This window comes from Dipodomys merriami, unplaced genomic scaffold, assembly GCF_024711535.1.
Source record: "Dipodomys merriami isolate MVZ:Mamm:240054 unplaced genomic scaffold, mDipMer1.0.p SCAF_20, whole genome shotgun sequence".
NCBI classification, from domain to species: Eukaryota; Metazoa; Chordata; class Mammalia; order Rodentia; family Heteromyidae; genus Dipodomys; species Dipodomys merriami.
The window spans coordinates 20,710,587-20,727,315 of NW_027203382.1; the positions used below are offsets into that span (position 1 = coordinate 20,710,587).

A 16,729-nucleotide genomic window follows, 5' to 3' on the forward strand; every position below is an offset into this window, starting at 1 on the left:
GTATGTAATGCAGTTTTATAATTTGTCACATGATTGGTCACTCCCACATCTTCTTTCACATCCCTTACGATTACAGACATCACAGGATGTATGGAAAAGAATCACAAGAGGCAAGGTAAGGATCAAGAAGCTGAAGGAAGAATTTGTCTCTCCAGTTATACTAAAAACAATTCAGTATTTTAACATATAATTTTCAATTGTTTTTGAGAGACTAGTACACAAATGGACAATGGCTAAGACCATAGGTGACAACAGAGCTCTTTCCCACAATTTCTAAAGCAAACAATGCTGAAAGCCAAACCACAGGCTGTAAGAGTCAGCCCACAAAGGTCATTGCCCCAGAATGATCAGGGACTGCTGTATCCCCTAAATGTTCTTCTTGTTTCTAGTTCTCACTCCTCCAGCCTCCTGTGCCTGTAACCCAATCAGAGCTTAACTTGGGTGTCACTTTCTTTTTAACCCTTAAAGTTTCCCCACGCCTTTGCCTGCCTGTGAATCTCTGCCTAATGCAACTAGTGATGGCTGATTCTCTTGCCACAGCATGCCTCTGTCATGTGTGTCATCTTTGTTCATTTCTACATCTGCAAGAGACATTGTCTCCTCTTGCTCTGTTTTCCAGAAAACTGATGATTATTTAGTTCCTAATTTTCCAGTGGTGTCCCATAGGGATTTATTAAAAGGCTGGCAATATTTAACATCTAGATAGCTAAAAGTTTGTCTTGATGTATATCTAAGTGGTCTTCAAAATATTAGTTTTATCATTACCTTAAAGTATTTTTGCCTCATGCTCCTTATGATTGTTCCTCTTGGTAGAATCTAAAAGCCAGTGAAATAAACCAAAGATATTAAGGAGAGTTTTATTGTAAAGTTAGGCAGGACCTACAATTTTACATTTTTTTCAAGTCTACAAAAACTCTCAGAGTAGAGACTTCTTTATATCTGTCATACCAGCAGACAGATTATTTGTAAATTAGGAAAGGGAAATTTCACTTCTTGCTAAACTGAGGCAGAGGTGGTGGTACTTTAATGTCTTGACCTCTCTCTAGCTTCTTTTCACAATCCACCAAGTAGTTGACTCCATCGATGACTATCTGAACAAGTTCAACCTTGACAATGAGAAAGAGGAAGGATTAATTTGGACAGAAAACAACTGGAAAGCACTGATACATAGAAGCATTTCTGTGATAAATGAGAACCTGCCACTCATCTGGACTTTGTGACAATTTTTTTTCCTTCTATTTACCTAAAGAATTATGGGAGAAGAGTGGTCTGAAGATTGCAGTCAGAGATAGAAAAGAGGTTTCATAAGAGAGTCTCTCAGGTTTTCTTCAATGAAGATGGGGTTACTACTTTGTATATGAGAATATATGTACATACACATATACATATATGTGCATATATACATGTACACGTAAGCTAATGGATTTTCATATGTTTGTTTCTCATCAGTCTCTAAAGTATCAGACAACACAATGACAACCTTCTTGTTGCTCTTTGGATCTTAATTCTGACTTGTTGCTAAGCCATCTGAGCACTGGCTATACTAGTTGAAGTGCCATTTACAAACTGTGTGTCCTCTTGAAAAATTGCTTAAAATCAAATGTTTTGCAACTAAGCCATGTTTGTACTGTGCTAGGCAAATTTATTACTTAAAGGATACTTAACAAATTACATTAAGGTATGCTAGAAAAGTACTGCCCTTAAAAATTATAACTTTGATTTCCAAATATTTGCTTTTCTTTTTCTTTTTTTTTTTTTTTTTTTGTCCCGTCGTGGGGCCTGAACTCTGGGTCTGGGCGCTGCCCTCAGCTCTTCAGCTCAAGGCTAGCGCTCTACCTCTTGAGCCACAGCGCCACTTCCAGCTTTTTTCTTTTTACTTATGTGGTGCTGAGGAATCGAACCCAGGGCCTCATGCATGCAAGGCAAGCACTCTACCACTGAGCCACCTTCCCAGCCCATATTTGCTTTTCTTAAAGTAAAGCATATATACCCATGAATTCTCCCTTCCTCCCCGCCTGCCCCCCAGGGTATTCACCTCCTAAACAACTTAGTTTTACTGCTGCTGAGGAAATCTAAACTGAAATAGTAAAGCAACAAGTTGATGCCAGGTAACATAAACATATATGCTATAACTTAAGAATGAGCAGCAAGGAGGGAAGGGATCATTGAGTGGTTTGAATTAGAAAAACTTTGGGCATTACAGAGTCTAGTTTCATCTCTATCTCTTTCGATGTGTAAGAAACTGAGGCCCTGAGAAGATTGGATTGAACAGTAGGCTGTTACTAATAAGACTTTGGCTTATCCAATTTATCCCTCCTGTGGTGATCAGGGTGTGGTGAGATGGGTTTCCCATTCATGGCAAAGGGAACTGTATCTTGGTATAAATCTTTTTATAGGCAACTTGGCCGTAATTAGAGACCTCTGATTTATAACCCAATAACTCTTTTCTAAAAATGCATCCCAACTAAATATTCAAAGTTCTGATTAGAAATGTATAGAGATGACCAAACAAAATATCAATCAGGAAAAGGTTAACCAGGACTGTCATCAAAAATCATTCTTTTGGATAAAGGTCTCTGTTTGTTTTGGTGTAGTTAAGCGTTCTACCACTGAGCTACTTCCTTAGTCCAAAAATCATGCTTTTGAAGGACAATAAATATTCTGGGGAATATTTTTAGAGAAAATATTATCATTCCAAACATGTGCTATAATGAGTTTATAAAAGTTTTCTGAATAATTATTTCAGCTGGGCACTGGTGGCTCATGCCTGTAATCCTAGTTACAAAGGAGGCTGAGATCTGAGGATCAAGGTTCAAAGCCGTCCTGGGCAAGGAAAGTCTGTGAGACTCTTACCTTCAATAAGCCACCAGAAAACTGGAAGTGGTGTTGTGACTTAAGTGGCAGAGCACCAGCCTTGAGTTGAAATGCTGAGGGACAGCATCCAGGCCCAGAGTTCAAGCCCCACAATCAAAAAAAATATTTCAAAGATAGATGGCAGTTTAAAGCCAGGCAGTGGCTCATGTCTGTAATTCTAGCTCCTCAGGAGGCTGAGATCTGAAGAATCACATTTTGATGCCAACAAGTACAGAAAAGTTTACTGGATTCCACAGAGTTAAATGCATGGTTAACGTGGTATGGTACAAGCCTAGCACTGAGTTCAAAACCTAGCACTGCCAAAAATGAAAGGAAAAAGGAGGTAGTTTAAAGTAATGTTCATAATGATCATTGAAGTTGTTAGATTAACTAGTGTTTCTTTTAAAACACTTGGTATGCTTCTAGTTTTTATAATGATCATTTAGCAACTTAAAATTAAGCTACAAGTTGCAGTTTGATGACCATGTAAATAGAGATAATATCATTTTACAGTGGTTCTCTCCATGTGTAGTCTTCTGACCAGAACCCCCATATTATTTACTGGGATAATTTAATGAATTTGCTTAGCTTTCACTTGGTTATTCCTTAAATGAGTTCTTTATGTCTCATCTCATTCTTCACTCAAATTCTACACATATCATTGAATTATATTCATCCTATGTATTCACAGATCCCCTCAGCACTGTTCTATAAGTAAAATCTTATATATAACTAGTATAAACTTTATTTTTCATCTTAACACTCAAAACTTTAGAAACCATCAAGGATCTAAGAGAAAGTCAGTGAAAATTTCACATTTCCTACCTTTAGAAGGTTAGCACACATGTTCTGTGACTCCATACAGATAAAAATGCTGCTGTCCTTTAGCATAATAGCACTCCTACTGATAAAGATTGCTGGAATAGCTCATGGGGTCAGTCAATGGCAACAGTCTAACTGTGAATCCCTTTTCTTGCCTGCGAATTCTCCAAAGGCATTGTGTTTACCTTTATACATCATTTACCATGGAAGAGTAATACTGAGAAATGAATAGCTAGCATGACTCAGAACTCAATGGGAAACAGGAAAACTAGATGGTTGTGAATAGAGCAAGGCTGTTGAGGTTACTTCTCTGTTCTTCTTTCTCTTAGGCTGCTTTTATTACCCCGTGTTAGGAAAGTGAGAGAGATGTTACCTCTGATCTCCCGATCCGATCTATGTTAGAAATGTCATATACATCCGCCACTGCTGCCGTGTCCACACCACCCGTGCCACGCTTCTGGAGCCTCAGGTTCTCCAGGATCTTAGAAAAGCGTGGATCCTAGCAGAAAAGCAAAGTTGATTTACTACTATTGGCAAATCACTGAGAAACAACATGTTATGAGTAATAATGTAACTTAACATGTATAAAGCATTTATTTACTTTGTAGCAGGTGACTGTGCTTGAAGTTTTAAGCTTTATGGCAACTTAATAAATTGCTTTCACCCTTGACTTAATTTTCTGTTTCTATAATAAAATACCAAGGACAAGGTAAACTTATAGAAAAAGAAAAGTATATTTGGCTCACGGTTCTGGAGGCTGGGAAGTCCAAGAGCATGATGCCGGCAACTGCTCGGCATCTGGACAGGGCCTTCTTGCTGCATCGTAATATGGCAGAGGGCATCACATGGTGAGACAGAATGTGCATGCTAGTGTAGGCCTTTCTCCTTCTTCCTGTACAGCCACTATGGAGCCTGGTACCTCACCTAATCCTAATTAACTTCCAGAGGCCCAACTACAAATACCATAAACATACAAAACCAGAGATGGACTTTCCAATACATTAAAATTTTTAGAGGACACACTAAAACCACCGATCCCATTTCACAACAGAGTGACCAGAGGCTCAGAATTTTCTTATCCAAAGCCACTCAGCTAGAAGGTAACAGCATTGTAATTTAACTTGAGTAGTCTGACTTCAATTTTATATTCTTAGCTTCTGTAATCTTTTTTGTTTTTGCATCTCAATGCAAACTTTGGTATACTTTTACTCATCTGTATAACAGTTGTCACTGTTAAATTATAAAGATTAATTTAGTTGAAATAATCTTTTTAAGATTAGAATTTCAATAAAAACTCGTATTTTTTTCAGCAGGCAGCACATTGTCTGAAATGGTTTTTAACGTATTTGATTTGCTTTATATGATGTGGCAGAAGCTACTAGTTTCTAACTTGAATCTATTACTTTGTCCAGCATTAGTGCTAGATCTTGCCAGCTAAGATCTTGCTTGAACGAAGTGATGTGTATCTTGTTTAGGCCTTAACCTTAGATCTTTACAGGATTATACCTGTACACTTTCTCTCTCCCTTTTTCATAAACTGGAACATGTGGCCTTACTGTGATTATGCAAATAAACGCAATGCCCTAAGTAGCCCTCCCAGCATGGTCCCCTGACTAGCAGCTACAGCATCATCGGGAAACTTGCAAGATATGCAAATTCTACAGGTAGGATGTAGCAATCGGTATTTGACCAAACCCCTCAAAGCAATTCTCAGCATACTCAACTTTAATTGCTTGCATGAAAAGAGAGAACAGAAATGGAAGGAGCTTCGGGGAACAGAGCGGAGTAGAGCAAAAACTTGTCTACCTTGATTTGTCACATGATGGAGAACTCAAAGGCCTGGTTCTTGAAAACAAAAGCATTTTCGTACAAGTCTTAAGCTTTTTATCATAACTAATATAACTAAATGTCTTTTGAGGCAAACAATCTTTTCTTGCTAATTTCCTATTGTAGGTGTTGGAAGTAAGGGTTGGGCAGTGATATCTTTTTCCCTCAACAAAGCAGTTACATTTGAGCCAGTCCTGTTGGAATCAAACAAGCCCTCTTGTTTCATAACGTTACCTTGCTGAGTTTTGGGATCCTAACGTGGACACCAGCTCGTAATCCAGTTCCAAGGTTTGAAGGGCAGGTCAGAATGTATCCTAGACGCTCATTCCACATGAACTCCCAACCTCGCTCTTGGATTAACCGTTCTACCTACAAGTAGACCAAAACCAAACGAGTGAGAGTTTGCTCAGCTCATCCCAAACACCAGAGAGAGAGGAAGACGTATGTAGCATGCTTGGCACCAATAAAAATGAAATAGAGTCCCAGTACTTACTTAATATAAAATGATACATCTATTACAATGTTAAAATGGTCTAATTAAATCAGATAAACCACATAAAGCATTGAAGATTACCTACTAGACATTAACAAATGTCAGTTGATGTTATTTTTCAAGGTAAGACAATAGAAAAAGCTGGAAATTCCCAGAAGCCAAGTCTGTGGCCAAATTATATCCTGCTCAGAATAGCCAATATTAAGAAAATGGAAAAGTAACTAATAAGCCACAGACTCCACAAACTATGGTGAGCTTTTGAGAGAAGCATATCAGTAATAAGGAGAAAGTCAGTGATTTTTTGAAGCATCGACCTGGAAGTCCCACTCTAAAAAATACACTTTGATCTACAGAAAAACTTCATTATATCTTGGAAGTTACTGTAATATTTTTTGTTTTTGTTGGTGGTGGTGGTCATGGGGCTTGCACTCAGGGCCTGGCCACTGTTCCTGAGCTCTTTGGCTCCAGGCTAGCACTCTATCACTTTGAGCCACAGCACCACTTCTGGTTTTCTGGTGGTTAATTGCAGAGAAGAGTATCATGGACTTTCCTGCTCAGGCTAGCTTTGAACCATGATCCTTAGGTATCAGCTAGGGTACAACTTGTATTGTCTTTTTAACAATGAAAAATAGATGCAATGAGAATTCAGAAATCTTTGTTTGAATCTTACTTCTTTTAGTCCACGACAGAATCGCTCAAACACTCGTTTCATATTGCCTCCTTTTTCCATTGAGATTACTCTGGTGTGGTCTTCCTCATTTATCCAGATGAGAAATGTCTTGTCAAAATTATGCCTAATGAAGAGAATAGTATGGTGTTGAGTGTTAATTGCATTTGTCTCAGCACATAAAAATTCCTATTACCTCTGTAGCATGAGTGCTTCATTTCACCTTTCTCATTTCCTAGATGACCCTTCTCTCTTAATTGTGCCTGAACAAGTACTACAAAATAATGCTACCTTGATAGAATGAAGAATAAGGGAAACTCTAGTTCTCAAAGATATCATGTTGTTTTGTCCAAAATGAATATAATCTCCTTAGTTCCTTAGGATGAAAATAAATAGCTGAACTATGATAATATTTAGCTATGACACTAACAAAGAATATTTTGTCTCCTAACAGATTCCATCAAAACCTTATTGTGTTGTAATAAAATCAGGTGGGCTTATCTGCAGCCTGAAAGAGTTCATGCCTAAAAGAGTACTCCTTGGTTTGCTGTGTACACCTCGGGCCTCCATCCTCTGAGAACCTGCTCATGAATACTTTTACTATATCCTTTGCATAGAGTTAGAATAATCCACAAAGGTACAGGTGTCAACGTGGGCTGAGGACTGTTGCCATAACAAAATATAAGCACACTTGTCAATTCCTCCTTTTAGGGTTTTTCTTAAGTTATCAGTATTCATTATTCATCTTTTCTCTTTTAATGTCATGTGAGGTCAAGTAATAAGGAAGCAAATCTTTTTCTTTTAGTGGTAGTCTTTTTGTTACCGTGCAAGATTCATGCAAGCCAGCTCACAATTCTAAATATCACAGTACTTCAATGTGTGTATATCACTCACACACACATACATACACACACTCACACACAAACACACAGATTCATACACACACTCATACACATACATACACACACACATACACAGACTCATAAACAACATTCACAAGTAGTCTTGTCTCCCCCATTTAGCTCAAGACGGGCATGCTGTCAACTGCAGTTCACAGCAACTTCAGGTTAGGACAAGCAAGTGATCTGAGGAGATCCTCTGCATACACGGTAAGTACGAAAATGCTGTGTCCATACCAGATTCCCCGGGCATCTGGCCAGTCACGGGCCATCCCCGCACATGTTAGTAAAGGGGAGACTGGCTTATCAAACAGAAAGTGGTCCTGTAGGCCAAAAGGGACAAAGCAAGAGAAGAAACTGATGAGATCAGGCTTAACTTCAAGTGCTAGGTGACCGAAGTTTCTATTCACTAATAATGGCTGAGGCCTCTTAGTAGTTCACAGCTTGGCTGCTCATAAGAACTCACTGGCAGCTTTAAAAAATGCTAGTGCCTAGTTACTGTCCTCTAGTGATTCTGTTTTATTTGCCCTTGTTCTACAGATATCTGAATTGATTATTATTGGGCATGGCCTAGGCAAGGGAGAGCTCTTGAAGTGATTCTGGTGTGTAGCTAAGGTTAAAAACTACTGGCTTCCTTCAAATGGATTTTTTAATGTATCAGAGATAGCCTGAAATTTGGTATCCTCTTGCCTCAGCCCCTCAAGAGTTGAGATTACAAGCATGTTACCATGCCCAGCTTGGATGGAATCTCTTAATTCTTAGATCACTACTGAGTATTTATTTACCACTAGAATGAATGTTATATAATGTCAGAGTAAACAAGCATGAGGGGTGCTATCCTGAAAAGTCAGTACTAGATGACATAGCCGACAATCTGTTTCTATCATTCTTTCTTATTAATTGACTTTATTATTATAAAAATTATGTACAGAGAGATTGCAATGAGTAAGGCAATGAGTACATTTCCTTTCATGGAGTGTCTTCTGCTCCCTCACTCTCTTCCAGTCCCTCTCTCCCATCTCCACCCACAAGTTGTATAGTTCACTTTCATCAGTGTCCAGTGAGCCCAAGGGGAGCTCCTTTATCCTTCTTTTCCTGGGTATATAAGAGCATATCTCTTTAATACCATATATTCAAACATGACTAATTAGAGGTAGTGGACATGGGGAGGAAAATCCTTCTAGGATCTGTAGAAAGTGAGAGAAATTAGAAACTTGAGTCAAGAGGATTTTAGACTGTCATTTCCCAAGACAAAACTCAACCCTGTGAACAAGCAATCAGATTCACTATTAGTTGTTCTGAAACAGACAGCCAGACAGTTGGCCGATGGCCATGGAGACCAGGAGGGTAAAGCTGCAACCAGATGGCTGGCTTGTCTTGTTCAGAAGCAAGGCATACTTTCTGGAATTTGAATGGATAGCATTTCTGTTTTCTTTGGAGATTGAGTTGCTTTTTTTAAGTACTCATTTTAACTGTGCACAGGGGAAAACTAAGGGACACGACTTTTGTCTACCCAGTGCAGCAGAGAAGCTTGGAGGTTACTAGAAGCAGTATGAACAACACGGGGCTCTGGAGGCTGGCACCACATGTAGGGGAGACCCTGCGTGCTGTGATTTCCTCCCTAGATTTTCCCAGCCTCCTAGACTTTTCTTTGGGAATGTAATGGTGAGCATCCTTTGGGTACAGTCAGGATTGTCATACCTAATAATTCGCATTTACCAACAAGCAAGAGGCTCCTCCATTCACCTCGACCCTCCAACACCTCCCCATCCCTACCCCCAAGCAACTTCACATTGCAAGAACCTCGCCATCTTCCATATACTGAGGTGGTAGAAATCCCAGGCTAGTCTTAGTCTGGGCCAATCCAGTTGAGAGTCTCGGACCAGGGCCAGGTCTCCCTGAGAGGACAGGACAGCCCTACACAGGCAGGGCTTTCTGTCTATCCACTCCCCAGGCAGGCCACTCACATCGATGAGCCGCTGCTGGTCATGCTCCGTCATATCCGACAGCCTGTAGTAGCGGCCAGCTAGATCCCCCTTGAGACCCTCCAGGGCCGTGATCGCCACATTCTCCACCTCCCTTCGTTCAGCCCGGGAGCAGGCGGGTGGCAGGCTCAGCCCGCGGATGCTGCGGCCGGTACGCACCCGAGAGGACAGCACATAGCGCTCATCAAATTGCCCATGGGTGATCTATAGAGCAGAGCAGAGCAGAGTGGAGGGTTACTGCCCAGCTCCGGGTCCCAACTTAAAGTTCCCGTCCACTGTCCTGGAGCTTCCCCGACGCTGTGTATAACTACAAAACCAACTGCTGGACACATCTGGAACTCTAGAACCTAATCTTCAGATAAAAAAAAAGAGCAGCTGTTTCACAGAGTGGAGTCTGGAATCCGTGACCCCAATAGGTGCTTGGGTTGAAAAGAATTGCTTTAGGAAAGGATTGAAGTTCCCAGGGACCAACCCTCACCTAGAGGCATTTTTAAGGAAGGTGGAAACTTCTTACACTTTTCTTTTGGCTCTCCAAGGAATATGTTCTATTCTTACCCTCCCTCCAGAGCCCATATTCTGGATTCCAGCTTCAAGGAAGGAGAGACAGAGTCTGGAACCTACCTTGGATGCATCCAGGTCTGTTGGGTGCCTCATCACCCTAGGGTCATAGCCATTGTGCCTCAGTTTTATGACAGGGTCAAAAAGGTCAGCAAACACCTGCAAGAAGGAAGATGCTTCTGTTTCCACTTTAAATGGCTCATCTACTAGTGCAAGGCCCTTCCTTTCCCTTGCTCCTTTTTATCTTCACGGCCAGACTTGATCCCTCTGCTGAAATTCTTTATATTACTATGGGGGAAATGAGCGCAAGAGGAGGCTGGTGGCTAGTAATAAAAAGAATACCCCATACCACAGAAAACCTTGTGGGGTGGAGCATCTGGCTGCCTGAGAGAAAGCAGGGCTGCTGAACTCTTTTAAACCTCCTCCCTAGGGAATCTGCCAAAGCCACTGCCACTGAGTAATCTTGTGGTTTCTGCTCTGTGGAATAAAAAATGCTTGCAGGTTAGAGGCTAAGCTGCTAGGTTTTGTGCTGTGAGAAATCCAGGTTCTAAGGTTGAATTGTAGCAACATACTAAATACACGAGAAAATGAGGCTATACAAGAAGCACATGAAAGCAGGCAGGACCAAGCAGGAGGCTCTCCTGTGAGGAATTTCTCCAGCCCATCAGTTCTGTGCAAAATCTAGTTGACAAAACAAAACAGACAAAATACAACTTCAGGGATAGTATTTACGTTAAACAATGCAGAGAGAATCAGAATAACCTGCAGTTTGGGGGAACTGAGGGCTGTGGAATGTGGGATGTGGGAAAGGGCTTTCATTCTAAGGAAACAGTTCTAGTTTGGGGTTAGAGATGTCCAGAGCTGTGTATTACAATAGTCAGGGAGCCACTGGTTTTATTTATTCAAGATCACCCCTCTTTTCACTTGACGGAAAAGCTGGATGCTTGCCTGAGGACCTGCCTCCAGCTCCCTGTGGTAGAAGAAAGCAAAGAGGGAGACACAGGGTGTGGGCCTGCACCATAATGAGGGAACTGCCATGTGGAGAGTCGGGCATGAGGCTGATTGCTGTTAATAACAGACCATCTCAGGCTTCTGCATCAAGGATGAAGATACTATAATCATGGATTTGTCCAAGAGATTTAGTGAGCTCAGGAGTCTGGACTACAGTAGTAGGAAAGATCATTTCCAGACTACAGAAACACAGAACCTGATCCTGCCCAATACATCTCAGTCACAACATGACAAATCCTATTGTCATACTAGTGAATAAACTTTATTTGACTCTTACTTTTTCTGTACCAACTCATCCTCTTGACGAGCTCTGTCCTGCAACTCACTTCTCCAAGAGGACCATTTGCAGCAGCAAAGGAAGCGTTGTCTCTGGGAAGCTGCAGAACTCATTGTGCCAGGAAGTAATGCAGAGAATTCTCTGGGAGCTAGTCTCCCTTTATGGAAGCTATGCCTGATGGGGCAGAAAGCTGGCCCCATAGAGAAGAGGAGACCTCTGGGATGGCATACTTCAGTCCTAGCTGGGAGATCCTCCAGTCTGAAATCAGCAGCCAAGGCTCTTACCTCGTAGGACTCTTCATCTCCAGCCACCATGCCTACAGTCTTTATGAAGGGGTGGCCAGGGTTGTCCACTCCAGTCTGGATACACTGGTCTAGGGTGTAGCCGTTGGGTGTCACCTTGTTGCGGAGCTTGGCATAGATGGTGGGGGTGAGGCACTCAGCCATACAGTTGTTGTGCTTACGCAGGTCAGGATAGTCTGCACTGTGGGAGGAAAGAGGTTTCCAGCAAGCAGCCTCCAAGGAGAACTCTCCCCTTCTCACCTCGCCCACCACCTCCGCAACTCCCTCAAGGAGAAGACTACTCAGAGGACTATTCTTCTACTAGGCTCTCTTGGGGCTCACTGAACACAAAGACTGTTGTTGTCTAGAGCTGGTTTTTACTCAACAAACCCAAATTTTAAAAATAACAGTCAGCAGAGAAAAAGGCCCTATCTAATAGAGACCTCAAGATGCCCACTACCGACTCAGGTGAAGAGGGAGTAAAAGGAGAATATCAGGAATCATAAATCATATGCAGGCTTCTCTTTTGTCCATTAATATATTTTAGTAAAATTCAGCCATAGCCCCAGTATGGTCCCTTAGGTCTGAGGCAGAAAGACTAGAGACTCTGCAGATGGAACCAGCCTCAGTTATGTCCCTGTCCTGTCTATAAGGCTAGCATCATGAGAACTAAGACTTTGTTTAGTGGAAAGAGACATTCAGTAAATATATATTGAAAGACATCAAATAGGTGCTGTTGTATCCTGTGATATGTATTGGTTGGAGGGTGGGAGATTGAAGACCACTGTTACCTGCTCAAATACAGGTAATCTTAGTTCCTGAGTACATGCTGGTTGCCAGTGATTCCCTCAGAGGTGCTGATTCACACAAGACAGAAAATGTCTCCAAGAGACACTACAGTGGGTTTCCCAGTCTATCTAGTCACTCCTACCTTCATGGAATCCTAAGAAGTCACTCAGACTATTCAGTGTGTCACCTACAGCCAGATTTCAAGTGCTGAAAAAAATGTAGCTATTCATTCTATTTCTCCTTTCCCATCTGCAATGTTTTATAATGCTTAAGCTTAAAATCACCCCTATGGCATTTCATATCCCAGAATGTAATGTGGCAGTGAGTGAGGCATGCGATGGGTATGGGACCAAGGATCTTAGATTTGCCCTTGGCTGTAGCAGCTGTATGAACTTGGCTGCTGCTTAATGTGTGTGTGTGTTTGCTCAGATACATGTGCATGTGTGTATACATGCATGTATGTGTGTGCTTTGGTCCTGGGCTTGAACTCAGGGCCTGGGCACTGTCCCTACATTTTTTGTTCAGGGCTAATGTTTTACCACTTCAGCTACAGTTCCACTTCCAGTTTTTTGGTTGTTAATTGGAAATAAAAATTTCACAGACTTTCCTGCCTGAGCTGGTTTTAAACAGCAATCCTCAGATCTCAGCCTCCTGAATACCTAGGAATAAAAGTATAAGGCACTGGCACCCAGCCATAATTATTATTAACTGCTTGATACTTTTTACTCGATTATATGTTATTTTTACAAAAAGCAGCAAAACCAGCTAACCAGTTAATTTTTAAGACCTCATTTCATCACGAAAGGAAACTAAGGTGAAAAATATTTCACTTAGGTAAAAGAAGTGCTTAATGTACATATTAGCAGATATTCTCAAAAAGTAAGTGTTGAATATATGTTAGCTATGATGGTTATTATTCTTCAAGTGGACTGCAAGCTCTGGGCAGAAATAATGATGCTACAGTTCCTTGTTTTTGTCATGGCTCACTGGGCTTAATGAGTCTCAAAAGTTTGCCTTAGTCCTCCTGAAAGACAAGGAGCAGTGTCTTTGCTGACAGTTTCCAGTAGGGAAAGGCATAGTTCTGGTAGGCACTTGGAATTATTTAAAGCTTTGAAAACTTACCTTGCAGGAAATAGCCTATGCTGTTCCCTCGCCTCAGCACACACCTTCTGCCTGTTCATCAGGTAACCAGTGGTCAGGGCACTGGTGCCCAGTGTAGTAAGTAGGAGAGATGCATTGCGGCCAGTTAGCAACTTGGAGAAGATGCTGGCCATGCTTCTTGGGTCAGTGTCTGGAAAGCAAAGGAACGGTCAGAAAGTGTCAGGTGGCCCTGGATCGTTGTACAGAGATCATCAGGCGAGTAAAGAGCCACAGCCCTTTTTGGGGTTGTCTTGTTTTTCTATTTCTTCTTTTCTTTTTTGTGTTCTTCACATTCCTTTCCAAACTGTGAACAGGGTTAGAATTCAGAAATGTCTACATTTCTCCGGATGTTCTTTAAGTACTCAGGTCAAGATGCTAACAATGAAGTAAGAGAATTGTGTTGTGATTCACCCACTGAGTTAGAACTCTTGGAAGGGCTCAAAGTCTTTCTAACAAAATTCTATTCAGTTTAAGCCCTGGGTTCTTGCAGATTAACAATGGATTGCAAGCATTCTCTTAGAGATTACCAAGCAAGTAAAAAGGTATAATAAAGGAGAGCCAATCAAAGGAATAACCACAGACTTAGACCTCCAATGATTTGAAGATTCTGGAATGCCAAACAAGAATATAGATTAGCTTTGGATAAGATATTTTTAAAAACTAAGTATTGGAATCACAATCATAAGCAAAACAGTATGAGACTAATAAGAAAGAGAATGATTTTAAATCACTGGATATAATACAGCTGAATGAATTGGAAGGTATATCTTGAGAAATTACCTAGAATATGAAACAAAGAAACAGAAAATATCAGTTCAGAAATATAATGGAAAAAATGCCATGGTCAGATACACTTCTAATTCAAGTCTAATAGAGAATAGAAAAAAAACCCTGAAGTCATTACTTGTAAAGAAGTAGCCAAGAGAATTATCCAGAACTGATGGAAGAATAGAGGCATAACAAAGTATAAGCAAACTGAGAAGAAGCTAACACCTAGAAAAGTAACAGTAAAACTATGCAACAGTAACAAAGATATGAAAGGCAGAGAAAAAAGATAGCTCATCTTCAAAGGAATGACAAATATCAGCTAAGTTTTCAAAAATGAGCCCAAGGAAACAATGGTTTAGAGACAAAGGGACAATGATTATAAACATATTTGGAGACACGGTCTAATTCTCTTTCTAAAGTGAGAGTGAAGAAAATAAAAACATACAATGAACACATCAATAACAAAGGAACTACTAAAACACATATTTGAAAAGGAAATAAATTGAAAACAGAACACAGAAATGCCAAGAGTGGAGTAAACATGTATCCATCTTAATAAATGTTCATTTAATTATCAACAACTTATTAAGCTCAGAATAAGCATACACAGAGATCAGAATGGCCAATTCTCCCCACAGTGTCACCTGGCAGGGATACAATGTAGGTCTTAGGTTAGAAGACAAAAGAACAGCTAGCTCACTCTCAGCACTTTATTTGGTTTCCATTATTTGGATTTCCCTCCCAATTCAAAGGCTCCTAGAACTGCAACATGCTCCAGGCTGTATTAAGAGCTTGAGGTAGGCAGGTGGGCAGTTGGAGTTCAAACTCTGAACCATCCATGGAATGATAAACTGTGCTTAAGATGAGCATGAGCCATCACAAGGAGTGCTATACACACAAGTCTAAGAGTATGTTTTTAAGCTGGGCATCTGCTTAAGTGGCTCCTGCCTATAATCCTAGCTACTCAGGAGGCTGAGATCTGAGGTTCAAAGCCAGCCTGGACAGGAAAGTCTGTGAGACTCTTATCTCCAATAAATATTCAGAAAACTGGAAGTGACACTGTGGCTCAAATGGTAGAGCGCTAGCCTTGATCTGAATCACTGAGGGATAGCGCCCAGGCCCAGAGTTCAAGCCCCGTGACCAAAAATAAATAAATAAATAAAAATTATCTTTTTAAGGTCTACTTTGTCCCTTGATTTTATTTTGGAAAAAAAATCAACCTTTAGGTTTATTGTTCCCAGCATCCCTACTAGACATCTCTATTAAACTAAAATGTCTCAACTAAAAGCATCAAAGACCATGCACATATCTAAGAAGTTGTTTTTCAACGTTACTAGGAAATTAGATACTCAGACAGCTTTTCTCCTATGTTAATGTTTATGAAAAAATTTCAATACTAAAGACAGCATGGATTGCTAAACCGTAAAGATAAATTGGTCATTCTTTTTTTTTTTTACATTTTTTAATTGTGAAAATACCGTACAGAGGGGTTACAATTACATGAGCAAGATAATAAGTACATTTCTTATCAAGCATTGTTGCCTCCTCCTTTGTTTCCCCTTACCATCTTCCCCCACCACCACCCCCCACTCGCCAAAGTTGTAAAGTTCGTTTTTCGACATAACGTCTTGTACATCTCATTGTTGCAATGGGTCCACCTGTATCCCTATTTAAACAATTTGTTTTTCCCTTCCCCTCCACAAATTATACCAACATCAAATACAGTGAAAACAGGGGTTATACCGTGGGGGAGGGACATACAAAGCAACAAAGAAATCATCTTATAAATATGTTAGAAACAATTGCAAGAAAGAAAAAAACATTTGAATCCTTATCTTGGGGTTCATTTCGCCTATCATCAACTTATCTGACCGTATCTGCTTGTCTCAGACATATACTAGTTATTGCAAATAAGGGAAACCATGGGACCTATGTTTCTTTGAGATTGGCTTACTTGGCTTAATATAATTTTTTCCAAGTCTTTCCATTTCCTAACAAATGGAGCAATGTCATTCTTTCTGATGGAAGCATAGAATTCCATTGTGTATATATACCAAATTTTCTTGAAGTTGTCCTAGGGACGTATAATGGCCTAATGCTAATCTCCTCATATATGCTCCTACTAGATTTCAGGATGTTGTCAGTCAATGTCCTTCAAGAAAAGGCAAGAGCAGGTCAAAGAGCTGCACTAATGCTCCCTGACCCTGTGTGCAGCAGGCAGCTCTAACACACACAATCTCTTGAGTTGTCTTTTCTGGCTCAGAAAAAGTAAGTGTTGTCCAAATGTTTCATAGACAGGAGAAGCCTAAAGTTAAGCTAGAACATTGCCATTTCCTAAGTGAATAAGTGTATTCATTTT

The 16,729-nt window shown here is 40.5% G+C and overlaps 1 protein-coding gene across 1 annotated transcript in view; it reads right to left on the minus strand.

Moving 5' to 3' along the window:
- Positions 1-843: 843 nt before the first annotated feature.
- The window catches only part of Ckmt2 (creatine kinase, mitochondrial 2), a 28,675-nt gene continuing 12,789 nt past the window's right edge, over positions 844-16,729 (minus strand). The window contains exons 2-10 of the mRNA XM_070031167.1: positions 13,585-13,753; positions 11,677-11,875; positions 10,168-10,263; positions 9,529-9,750; positions 7,799-7,884; positions 6,666-6,789; positions 5,737-5,871; positions 4,049-4,174; positions 844-1,106 (exon numbers count right to left, since the gene is read on the minus strand). Of these exons, the coding sequence (XP_069887268.1) occupies positions 987-1,106; positions 4,049-4,174; positions 5,737-5,871; positions 6,666-6,789; positions 7,799-7,884; positions 9,529-9,750; positions 10,168-10,263; positions 11,677-11,875; positions 13,585-13,736 (1,260 nt within the window). The 5' untranslated portion in view covers positions 13,737-13,753 and the 3' untranslated portion in view covers positions 844-986. The remainder of the gene's footprint in view (positions 1,107-4,048; positions 4,175-5,736; positions 5,872-6,665; positions 6,790-7,798; positions 7,885-9,528; positions 9,751-10,167; positions 10,264-11,676; positions 11,876-13,584; positions 13,754-16,729) is intronic.